The sequence below is a fragment of the Erpetoichthys calabaricus genome, chromosome 4 (genome assembly GCF_900747795.2).
Source record: "Erpetoichthys calabaricus chromosome 4, fErpCal1.3, whole genome shotgun sequence".
NCBI classification, from domain to species: Eukaryota; Metazoa; Chordata; class Cladistia; order Polypteriformes; family Polypteridae; genus Erpetoichthys; species Erpetoichthys calabaricus.
In genome coordinates, this window is record NC_041397.2 from 30318011 (window position 1) to 30331173 (window position 13163).

The 13163-nt window shown below is 35.5% G+C and overlaps 1 protein-coding gene across 6 annotated transcripts in view; it reads left to right on the plus strand.

Annotated features, from left to right (window-relative positions):
• dclk1a (doublecortin-like kinase 1a) overlaps nt 1-13163 on the plus strand; it is a 433299-nt gene that overhangs the window by 364266 nt on the left and 55870 nt on the right. The window contains exon 7 of one of the 6 annotated variants that reach the window (XM_051926745.1): nt 7629-7822. The exons of the other annotated variants lie outside the window; for them this stretch is intronic. Coding sequence (XP_051782705.1) covers nt 7629-7685 — 57 coding nt within the window. The 3' untranslated portion in view covers nt 7686-7822. Of the gene's footprint in view, nt 1-7628; nt 7823-13163 lie in introns of those variants that run through there. 6 annotated transcript variants of the gene reach the window in all.

Here is a 13163-nt window from a genome sequence, read left to right on the forward strand (position 1 = left end):
TGTACATTGCTGCAGTCATCTTTCCCTTTATCCTGACTAGTCTCCCAGTTCCTGCCGCTGAAAAACATCCCCACAGCATGATGCTGCCACCACCATGCTTCACTGTAGGGATGGTATTGGCCTGGTGATGAGCGGTGCCTGGTTTCCTCCAAACGTGACGCCTGGCATTCACACCAAAGAGTTCAATCGTTGCCTCATCAGACCAGAGAATTTTCTTTCTCATGGTCTGAGAGTCCTTCAGGTGCCTTTTGGCAAACTCCAAGCGGGCTGCCATGTGCCTTTTACTAAGGAGTGGCTTCTGTCTGGCCACTCTACCATACAGGCCTGATTGGTGGATTGCTGCAGAAATGGTTGTCCTTCTGGAAGGTTCTCCTCTCTCCACAGAGGACCTCTGGAGCTCTGACAGAGTGACCATGGGGTTCTTGGTCACCTCCTTGACTAAGGCCCTTCTCCCCTGATCGTTCAGTTTAGATGGCCGGCCAGCTCTAGGAAGAGTCCTGGTGGTTTCGAACTTCTTCCACTTACGGATGATGGAGGCCACTGTGCTCAATGGGACCTTCAATGCAGCAGAAATTTTTCTGTAACCTTCCCCAGATTTGTGCCTTGAGACAATCCTGTCTCGGAGGTCTACAGACAATTCCTTTGACTTCATGCTTGGTTTGTGCTCTGACATGAACTGTCAACATATAGACAGGTGTGTGCCTTTCCAAATTATGTCCAATCAACTGAATTTACCACAGGTGGACTCCAATTAAGCTGCAGAAACATCTCAAGGATGATCAGGGGAAACAGGATGCACCTGAGCTCAATTTTGAGCTTCATGGCAAAGGCTGTGAATACTTATGTACATGTGCTTTCACAATTTTTTTTATTTTTAATAAATTAGCAAAAATCTCAAGAAAACTGTTTTCATGTTGTCATTATGGGGTGATGTGTGTAGAATTCATTTTGGAATAAGGCTGTAACATAACAAAATGTGTAAAAAGTTATGCGCTGTGAATACTTTCTGGATGCACTGTATATATATATATATATATATATATATATATATATATATATATATATATATATATATATATATATATATATATATATAATATAATGTACAGTGTATATATGTGTATGTATATATATATATATATATATATATATATATATATATATATATATATATATATATATATATATATAATATGTGTGTATATGTATGTGTGTATATATATATATATATATATATATATATATATATATATATATAATATACTTGGGACTATACTTTTCACATCAAAGTACATTGTGCAAAAAAAGTCATTTGCACTGTCCTCTTATTAAAGCAATAGTGTATGGATATATAAATAAAGGCAACATTTCCTAAGATGCTTCACAGAATGACTGCCATTCAAGTCAAGGATAGAGCAGTTCACTCTTAGGATTTTCTGCACTGACTGAGAAGAATCTGTGAGTAGAGAGTACTGCAGGTGCCAAGGAATGAGGTCATGCACTCTGGAGAAAAGCAGCCCATTTTCATTAGCTGCAAGCACACTATCTGCACTACAATATTGTTAAACTAATACACACTACAGTGCCATTAGAGGCCAACTGTTTTGATTTGTGTATCTGAGAATACAATATTTTGCTAAGGTTAAATTGAATTTTATGAAAATCTGAGTAGACCACTGCAAAAGCTTTGTGTTAATCTTAGATAGAATGCTGTCTCTATTTTACTCTCCAAAATATTTAACACCACCATAGCAGTTCCAAGTTTTCACCATCTTCTGTGCCTCACTATAATTAAGAGTAATGAATAAATACAAATGGTACAATTATAGCTAACTTAAGTTGCTTTTTTTTCTTATCATAATTATAGTTTAATACAGGACCCCCCCCCCCACCAAAGCAAATACATGATAGGGATAAAGGTGTTATTATTGTTTAATTCCCAGTGATTTTGTACTTGAGCCTTTATAAAGAATATTCAGATGAAGGCTTTAAAAAAATTAATTATTGGAAAACCTTAATTTTAACAACAGCATGGCAAGGCTTTATTCTTCCAGGAATATGATGAATACAACAATCTTTACAGATTCTGCTTCAGTTGGCCCAGTTTGTTGCCTAGCAACAAGAAAGGCCTGGAGCATCACCACTGAGAAAATGTGCAGTTAATTTGTTAGAAAAAAAGAACTGCTTCAGCTAACAGAACTTGTAAGGATTTTCTTTGTCTGGATGAAACAAGAGAGTTTACTTCAGTGGTACATTAATCCTTTCACCTTGACACATGTTTATGCGATAATCAATTAGTCTGCTTCATTTACCTCTATAGTGGGTGAGTCATGATGCCCACTTTCTTCCTCCCATCACCACATTCTGATTGTCCGCTGTCTCTAGTGGGAGATGAAATGGGCGATGCGTACAGGAGAGAACAAACTGTAGTTGTTGACAGTGGCATTGTTGGGGCGTCTAATTGATGAGTGAGTGGGGGAGGCTGAGTTACTGGCTTACCATCACCTTGATATGCATAGGGTGTCTGTCATTGAGGAGAACAGCTGAGCGCTGTGGGTGGTACAGGACCCGTGGCCGTCTCCACTATTGTTGCATGTTTTCATTATAAACTGCAAGCTCATATTAATAGGTGGAAGTGAAAAGCTACCTACTCCCTCTCCAGGACAAGAACAGCATATGTTATTGAATAGAAAATAAAGGTCAGAGTGGGAGTATATATGTCCCCCATAGAAAAGTAGCCACATTAAAGCTTGCATCTTCATTAGAAATAATCAATTTAATTGCAGCCATAGCACATAAATTAGTATATCTTTCATAAATGCGAGTTTGGGATAATTTTGTAGATAAATATTTCATTATTTGTCAGCATTGCTCATTAGATTGATTGTTCCTCTTTCTAGTCATCGTTTGTGACTGCCATTTATTTATTTATTTTATTTTATTTACTGACTCATGCGAGGGGACGGCAAGTGCATTTAAGTCTGTTTGGCTCACTTATTAGCTCTTCTAATCAAATCTGGCTCCATTCAAGCCAGACATTCAAGAAACAACATTATTCTGCAAAACAAAGAACAACTAGCTATTGGTATTCATTTTCTTGGACAGTTCAGTAAAGAGCTTTGAGACAAGTGGGTCTTAGGTATAAAATGTGTAGGTTTACACTTTGCTATTTTGACAGTGAGTTAAAAATACATGCAAGATATACATGCATACAGAAATACATGCAGTGAGCAAATACATGATAGGGATAAAGGTGTAATTATTGTTTAATTCCCAGTGATTTTGTACTTGAGCCTTTATAAAGAATATTCAGATGAAGGCTTTAAAAAAATTAATTATTGGAAAACCTTAAATTATGTCCCCAATGTCTATAAATGAATACATTCCTCTTCTTGAATTATTTTTTATTATATTTGATTTTAGTTTGACTTATTCTCATAAGGCACATGTTCCACTTAGAAGTATGGTTCATTATACTTCGTTATACGTAAATATTGCATCATTTACAGTAAGTGGAAAAACAAAACTGCAGCAGCCGAACACAAAAATACCATGCAATATGTGAAAATTAGGGTACACAACAAATTTAAGGAACTTGCAAAAAGACAATAACCCAAAACACTCCAGCAAATACACAAATGAATGTCTCAAAACAAGAAATGATGCCTAGATCTTAACCCCATAGAAATGGTTTGGAGGAACTTCAAGCCATGCAAGAAAGCCCTCAACCATCACTCAGTTAAAGGAGTTCCCTAAAAAGGAGTGGGCACAGATTTCTCCATGTTGATATAGGAAACTGAAAGACAATTACAATAAATGTGTACAAAGCATGACATGGAAATAATTTTGACAAGAACAGGCTAGTCCGCTTATGAAAGCTTGTCAATATCTATTCTAACCAACCTTTGCAAGAAACAAATGCAACACAATGCAGGGGTGTACTTATTTTGTCCATAGCAGACAATTGTATTTCACATTTTTTTGTTGAATGAATGATTACAATGAACAGTTTTCATTATTATTTGTAAAATGATCATCCTGCTCTGTCAGTATTTTGAAAATAAAGATCAAACATCCATACGTGCACATTCAGTATGTTGACACTCATATTTTCAGCGGGTATTCTCACAGTGCTTTATGTAAAAATGTGCATATAAGTACACATGGATGAGGTATTGTGAACATATGCATACATCTTTCCATCCAACTCATCCAGGACTGGGAATCCAGCAATCGTAGGGTGCAAGGCAGGAACAACACAGGACAGGGTGCCATCTCTGATTTTTATATTTAAATACCTTGGAATATAGTTTCACATTTTATGTCCGAGGTGCCATTGAAATGATTTACAAATTTGAGCATAATGTGAGATTGCTTTTCCTGTCATTACTAAAAGCGTCCATCAAATTCTGAACGTTTGAATTTAGTCATGGGGGACTGGAGACTGTCTAGGCAGCATGAGACACTAAGCAGGAATTAACCCTGCACAAAGCACTAGTCCATAATAATAATAATAATAATTCATTACATTTATATAGCCATAGCAGAATGCCTTCACTCATACTAGATCAAATAAGGAAAACTGGGGTAACTAGATAGAATTCCATGGAGAGAGCATGTAGACTTCATATAGATGGTAATCGCACCTAGGGTTGTGGTGCAGTGAGGCTGTAACACTACTCAGCAATGTCATCCTGAAAGAAACTCTCTTTTTAAAAATATCCATCCATTTTCAAAACTGTGTAATCCAGCTTGGGGTCACCTCATCTATCCTTACAGTTTTTAAGTAAGTAGAACCAGATTCTGATAGCACAAGAACACACCCCAGATGGTGCACCAGTCCAATACTAGAGCAAATAAGCGATATATAAAGCTGATTTAAAACCACCGTCCATCCAACCATCAAATGTGTGTAATCCGTTTGAGGGCCACAGGGTTCAAGCTTTATCCTGGCAGCCAGGGCACAAAGCAGGTACCAACTTTAGACCATTCAAGTGTGTTTCTGAACACACACACATTCACACATCCTTGTACAAGGCTGATTTAGCAACACCATTTCTTTAGCACAACACATGTCTTTGATATAGGTGCGGAAAATAAAAGTACCTGGAGGAAAATGTAACACAAGGAGAAGATACAAACAGCAGCACCAACCCTCGTGCTAAGTTTCATTTAAAATAAGAATTTGTACAATCTTTTTTCAGTAAAAAATTTAAATAACTCATAATAATTAACTGGATAGTATGATGCTGTTTTCTCCCAGATAGAACATTGTGTTATATTTTATAAACTTTTTTATTTGTATTCTCAGTTGTTTGTCTCTCAGACAGGCAGGCCATGGATTTTAAATGCTGATTCTGCAAAGCAAAACTAACCATTTAGTTTGATTTTTACCTTCAAAGTGTGCTATAATAAGCATTTAAGCCCTGTAAAAAGCAATGTTCACTGGAGAGGTCAACTTCATAAAGTAAAGTTTGTTTAATGACACATCTGCTATGCTCTACATCAAAGATAAAACAGCAACTCAAGGCCCAGCAGGCTACTAGCCAATTAGATTTAAAAGCTGCTGGCGGTATACACGTAATTGGACTGCCTTCTTGTCAGTAATAGCTGAAGACGCTTTACAAGCTTCGCTGTTTTGCATTGGTTGAATCGGTGCATCTGCAGGGTTCTGTGTTTAATAAAAGGGAATTGAAATTGGTCAGCAATTTAAATCAGTAAGTAGTTGCCTCGACTGACACATTCAAAGTTTTTGGAGCCATACAAAATCAAAATACTTCTAGATGGTTACAATGCAAATTGCAGTTGGAGGCATTAGCTGCAGTTGAATGGCTGAGCAGATGTCATAATTATTAAGATATTATTGCTGAACCGGCTGAATGCAATACAAGGTCATTGGAGCTATGGCTTAAGAAAACACCTCGTTCAGGATATCAGTCCATTGCAAGGCCCACTTATGCTAAAAAACCAATTTGGAAACATCAATAAACTTACAAACTCATGTCTTTAGGATGTGGGAAGAAACTGGAGTACAAGAAGAAAAACACGTACAGACTGGGAGAGAGCATGCAGACTCCACACAGCCAATGAATGGGTTCTGGATTTAAACATGGGACACTGAATGTACAACACCTTGCCACTTCTCTTAATTACATTTGACATTGTAAATATTTTGGCAGTGAAGTTTATTGTAAACCTATCTACTCTGTAAAGCACATTGCCACAATGTAAAACAAAATAACACATTGATGTGTCAAAAATAACTATTTATTTAAAGCATTATTATTTTACTAGTCATTTAGCCCGTTACAATAACGGGCGCTAGAACAGTAGTGCATAAACATTAGTAGGAACAGTCTATATTAAATGGCAAGGGACTTTGACCTCATTCTGTTTGTTGGTCGTATTTTTCTTTGTCTTTCAGCCTTTCTTTTGTTGATGTTTACTTGTTGAGCTGACCGTTCTTCGTGGGCTGCCGTCGTGTATTGTGTGTCTTTAATTTTCTGTGACAGTAATACTGTCTTGAACGTCCGTAATATACCTTTAATTTTCTCTGACAGTGATACTAGCTTGTATGTGGCTGTAATATGCGTCACTGTATTGTGTACCTTTAATTTCCTCTCGCAGTAATACTGGTTTGTATTTCCGTAAAACGCCTCTAATTTTCTCTGACAGTAATATCGCGCATCGCACCGTGCCCCACGCATGCGCACTTCACCAGAAGACACGCACACACGGACACCTGGACGCACACAGGGATTTTATTAAAGAGGATTTACAACAGAGTGGGAATAGGACACAAATAAAAGCACAATGAATCAACATTAAAAGTCTCTTTTGCCAATAACACTGACCACTTAGTAGTCCTAGTTTTGTGACATATATTCTAAATCATAATAACCATATACAGATCTATTCAATGAAGTTTATTTGTTAACATTCATGCTGAAATTTTAAAAAACACACATCTTCAAATGGGCTTAATGGACTACATTGAATGTCACAACCTATGTTTTACACAATGCTTAGTGCAGTAAAGCATTGTATAAATTTATGATTTTGGATTCTTACCTGCTCATTGTCTGTGACCGACTTTTTTTTTCTTTTCCCACATCATAAACTTCATAGGCATTGCTGGGCATATGAAAACACACTATCAAGTCATGTAGCTGAAACAGAAACTGTGACAATTTGTAAAAGTGTAGAAAACCGTGCCTGAACTGGATTAAGTGAGTGTGTTAATGGGTCTGTTAAAGTTGCAGTTAACAAGGTCACATAAATAACGTTTTATATTGGTATAGTGTTAATGTAATTACAGGGTTACAGGAGCGGTAAAAAGAACACCAGTCTCTTAAAATATGTAATTAAAAAAAAATAATCATTGCACATATTCTGAATGGTACTTTTAAGTGTGCTATCTTTGAAAAGCTGCAGCTTCACATGAAGTAAAGAGTGTAAAATGTGTAGCTTGGCTCATCTTACCTGCTGGAGCGTTGAGGCAGTGATAGATAGAAGAGTGCAGGTCTGAGTTTGGCATAGCACATAGTGTGTGGTGGTTCAGTCTCTGTGCTCTGATTTGCTTGTTTTGTTTTAAGTGATACAAGATTCTACTCCATTTCATCTTACAGGACCTGTTCCTTCCCCTGTCTTCAGATGACTTGGATTCCGTAGGAGACTCATTGTAAACAAAATAAAAAAAATGTTAATGGTTTGTTTAACAAATGTTTGTCAATTTGCTCAAAACTAATCATCCTAACACCACTTATTTTTGCATATGGACTGTACTAACCAGCAGACCTGTAATAATAATAATATCTAAAAAAAAAAAAAAAAAAAGCATTGCCTGAAAGTCCAATACTAATATTATAATACAGTCACTCAGAAAAAAAATCAACAGTGAGTTTTCTGTTTTTCTTTCTTTTTAGTTTATTTCATTCCTTCATTTTATTTCGGCTTCCTTTCCTTTCCTGCATCTCTAAAATTATGAGCAAACACACCCTTTAATCTGCATTTTGAAGTTTTTGTCTTCCACTGCATCAGTATCTTCACTGAGTTTGACATTCACTTTAACTTGCAATGCCTTTTCAGTTTTTATACAGGGAGTAAACAAGAGCTCACAGTGATATACTGTGACCTGAAAATAAAGTTAGCACCCAAATTTGTGTATTTTTTAGAATCCTAAAAGCCTTGTCTACTTTGGATAAGATAATTGCAAGAGCCACACTCAAATCCATTTTAATTAATCCTCAGAAAGCGCCCACACTGCAGTGCTATTGTTGGTTCAATTAGGATTAACACATAACACATTATTAGATGAATGAGCACACTGTGCAATATGATATTGTCCTACACTTCCTTATTCTATATTACCATGAAAAGTGTCTTTTTAAAGTAAGCAGCTAAATAAATTAAACACATTTTAATTTTTTTTTTTTTTCTGAAAATTTAGGTGAACACTTTCATTTGATCTAGCATTATGGGTTCACAGTAACTGTTCATTCTTTGTGCCTGATGAATCTCATGTTGCACCATGAGAGAGAAAGAAAAACTTGTGTGGGAGAAACAAGTAAAAGTCACAGGCTTTGAAGGAGACACCAGTCTGTCCTGTGACTAAAGACTAGACGAAGGAAACATTTAATTAGGTTCAAAGGCCATTCCTAAGTCAATAACAGTATCACATGTGCTAACAGTGCTTTTTAAAGCAGTAATAAATTGTGTATTTGTGTGTGTGTGTGTGCACACGCATGCGCAATTCAGATGGAAAATGGGCAAGACAAATGATCTACAGTAAAAGGCTTTTGAATATGTCTTTTAGATGTGCTAGCTTCTGGAGCTTTTATGCATGGTAGTGTCACAAGATATCTTGACATTTTGGCAGCAGTCTATCCACCTGTGAAGGGCCTTTTTAACAGGGTAGTCTATGACAAGACCTGGCATGGCCCTAGCAAACTTCCTAGCAGACCTCTTATGAGATAAAATCAGGTTCAAGCAAGCTGTTAATATGCTCCAGAATCAGTTTCTGTGCCACACTTTCAAAACTTTGCTTTCAGATTTTTCAGACTCAGAGCAAACGGAGAATAAAGTTGTTCATAGGTAGCCTTACTATACACCCAACACAAATTATTAATTGTTTGTAAAAACAGTAGAACTGACAAATATAACATAATATAGTTTTTTATGAGATATGTAATCCATATAGCTAAGTGTTATTATACTGTGGTGCAGTGTTCTTTGTGTTTCCACATCCTGAAGACCTATCTGATGGATGAACTAATGACTTTAAATTGGGCAATGAGGGTGTATGTACCCTATAGTGAACCAGCAGCATTAGATAATGCCTTGTGTATAATGCTGATGGAGTAGACTTGCATGGAACATGTAAAAATAGCAGCACACTGCATATGAATGGAAAAATTATATTCTTTTTTCCTAACCAAATTCTCATTTCTGGAAAAAATCATATGAGTTTTATGCTGTGGCAGGATAAGCAGTTGGAAAGCTTCTGTTTAAATATCTTTTGTTTTTGTTTGTTGTCTTTGATGGAAGATCATATGTAAGGAGCTGTGGATCTGCGTAAAGTACTACCAAATGGTAAAATCTGCCCCAGTAGCAGTAAATGCTTTGGTGGTGTGCCGTTCTAGGAATATAATCCAATAGCACTGTTATCTGCTTCATCTTAAAGAATATGTTTGTTAATTTTGTAGTTTTTAATTCCTATGAAGAAAAAAGGACTCTAACCATATGATGTTTATCATAACCCATCATAAGCATATGATGGGCAACAATGTCAGTCAATATTTGATGTGATCATTTGACACAATGACAGGAGTTTCACCTTGGCAAATCATTAACACATCAATACTTAGAGAGCCCAGTATATGAGATGGTAAAATCAGTTAACATATATAGCACGTATAGTCTTCTATATGTAAATGCAGCATACTGTATTTATACAGTATGTATAGACTGCTGGTCTCCCAGTTCTCCAGTAGTGTTGTATATCTAAGCCTACCATAGCTTTCCAGATGTGTACAAAGGCCTTATATCAACAATCATTTCCAACAATGTGAAACTTTAATATGCTAGCCATTATCATGTACATCATGGTCTTGATCCGTCTCACTCAGTTGTCTGTATGAGGCATAGTCAAGACTTTATTGGCATACTACTATAACACTAAAGCTTGTTGTGACCTCTTTTTCTTTTCAAAGTGGGTAACATAACATTCATAAACCACATTCATTCAGTTTGTAGTAACAGTAATCGTGCCCAGTGCTGAAGATAACAGCAAAAGGCAGGAACAAACCGAGGAGAGGGAGCAAGACCATTGCAGAGCCCTCTTATGCACATACCCAAATTCACACAAGGCCAATTTGGAATCTCCAATTAATGTAACATTCACCTCTTTAGGAAGAAAACCAGAATACCTGGAAAAAACCTATATAGACACAGGAAAAATGTGCATGCTCCATACAGACAATGAGTAGTTGCTGGATCTAAACCAGGGCACTTGATCTGGGAGGCAAGAGCACTATCTATCTATCTATCTATCTATCTATCTATCTATCTATCTATCTATCTATCTATCTATCTATCTATCTATCTATCTATCTATCTATCTATCTATCTATCTATCTATCTATCTATCTATCTATCTATCTATCTATCTATCTATCTATCTATCTATCTATCTATCTATCTATCTATCTATCTATCTATCTATCTATCTATCTATCTATCTATCTATCTATCTATCTATCTATCTATCTATCTATCTATCTATCTATCTATCTATCTATCTATCTATCTATCTATCTATCTATCTATCTATCTATCTATCTATCTATCTATCGTGCCTTGCCATCCTTCTCTTTACACAGTGCCTTTGAAAAGTATGGAAGTACATTGTGAATTTGAAATGTGGACTACAAATCATTTGAATGTAATGCCAAATCAAATGGAAAATGTCAAAAGCATTCAACGATTGTCTCAAAGTGAAAAATGGAAACTAGTCAATTTAAACAACTTTATCTTGTTTGTAACTGCATGCTAAGGTTTGTCAAGATAAACAGTGTGCGGCATTGCCTATATAGGGAGTTACTGGCTTTGAATTAACCTGGGAGATAAGTGCCCCTTCCCTTTGTCTATTCCCACAATATGGTCAAGAATTTTGAAAGAAAATTTGAAAATTAAAGCAAAAATACTTTAAGGAAGGAATGTATTTGCATAGAAAAGCTAGAAAGTGTACAAAAGTATTTCAAATCATTGAACATTCATTGGAGTGCAGTTCAGTCCTCTGTACAGGAGTGGAAACAAGATTGAACTCCAGAAGTATAGTAGAATAATGAGCAGTCTAGTGATAAAAATAAAATGGTATTTTTTGCCCAGAATGTTGAGGTAATCAAATACTGTATACCACATTAGCAAGGTTATTTCATTCCCACTGCACATTCATTTTGGAAGTACTGAAACTAACCATCTTGTGAAGATTAAAGAAAAGGTGAATGGATAATGACTGAGAACATTAGTGAAAATATTCTTTCCCCCCACTGCCATAAAATTAAACAGAAATGTCTCTGTTTCAAAATGACAGTGATGCAAAGCACACTGCCAGAACAAACAACATGAGTTTAAAATAAAGAACGTAGACATACTTGATGAGCCCAATCAGAGTGCTGACATGAATTCCATGAATTGGAAAGCCATGAAGAGACTTCAAAATTGCATTTCCCCCCAAAATCGGAGTAGTTTTACAAAGAGGTATGGGAATTTCTGCTCTATCACAATGCATAAATTCGCATAGATTTTTCTAGAAATATATATTGGTGTAGGATAAATGCATTTCAGTTTTAATTTATGTATTTTAACATACACAGTAATTTTTATTATTTATTATTTCCACTTGTGTTTTGGTTGAACTCTTTTGAAGTAGAAGATAAAACAACAGTCCATACTTATACCCTGAACAGGGTACCAATAAAAGAAAAATTATGCACACGATAAATGTGTATTTGAATATAATTGACTGATGGTGATCTTTTTGGATCATGATTTGTTACATATTGGTCAGACATACAACAGTGTACTCTGTAGACGTGACAATAACTTTGAAGCTAAACTGAAGTTGACGTTTAAGTCAGAACGTCTGGAAACATAGAATGTTCTGTTTCATTTCTGAATAGCCGTCTTATCTTAATCTTCTCTGGACATTTTCAGGTAAAAGTATAAGTACTGTACATTGAAGTAATGTTTATACTACTTTTACAGCAAAAGCAAATGATCAAAACATAAGCAATAGAATATACTGTTTAAACTAGAGTAACAATTCCATTAAACCTCTTTCTTGGCTCTTTTCACACATACTAAATCACTTCAGGGTTTGGTTGCTTCATTTCTGCCTAATGCCACAAATCTTTTTCAATAAGGTTTTTACTTCTCCTCATGCTTCTTTCTTGGTTTCCATGTTGCATGCCAAGCTTTTAATTAATGATGTTGCTTTGCAAATACTCTTTGAGGAATATTCATATATTGTTAAAAGCAGTACACTGAATTCAAGGGAAAAAAAAGGATGAGCAACTGATCCTTGAAATTATTTTGCTCATTAAATCAGTTCTATTATTCTCTTCATCTGCATGTATTGCACTTTCTTTAAACCGCATCATTTTTTTTTTTTCATTTTGCCTTTCTGCGTGAAATGAGATAAAAATCCCTTTGTCATTCTTTTTATCCATTTTCAGTTTGCTGCTTTCAAACTGTTCCTTATTAATTGATTTGTCATTTTTTTTCCATTTTTGTGCACGTTTTTCAAAATATTGACATTTTGTCCCATAGTACACTTCTTAAATAATTATTTTTAAAATAGTTTAATTTGATTTGCTTTACAATTCATACATTGTCAAGTGATAAAGTAGACCATTGCTTTTACACCAGTGTTACTGTTTTATAATTCAGTTGTCTTTAATTCATTTAGCTATCATTTTAATTTGTCTTCAGTAGATCAATAAGGACTTGTCAAGTTGGAATATTTTGAATGTAGGCATTTAGGCGAATATATAGGAACCTCCAAATTAGACTGTCCTTGAGAAGAAACCTGACTGTTTATACTGAAAGGGTTAATTACAAAATTTGATTGCATTTGGGCAATTGTTCTTCTTTTGCTTGAC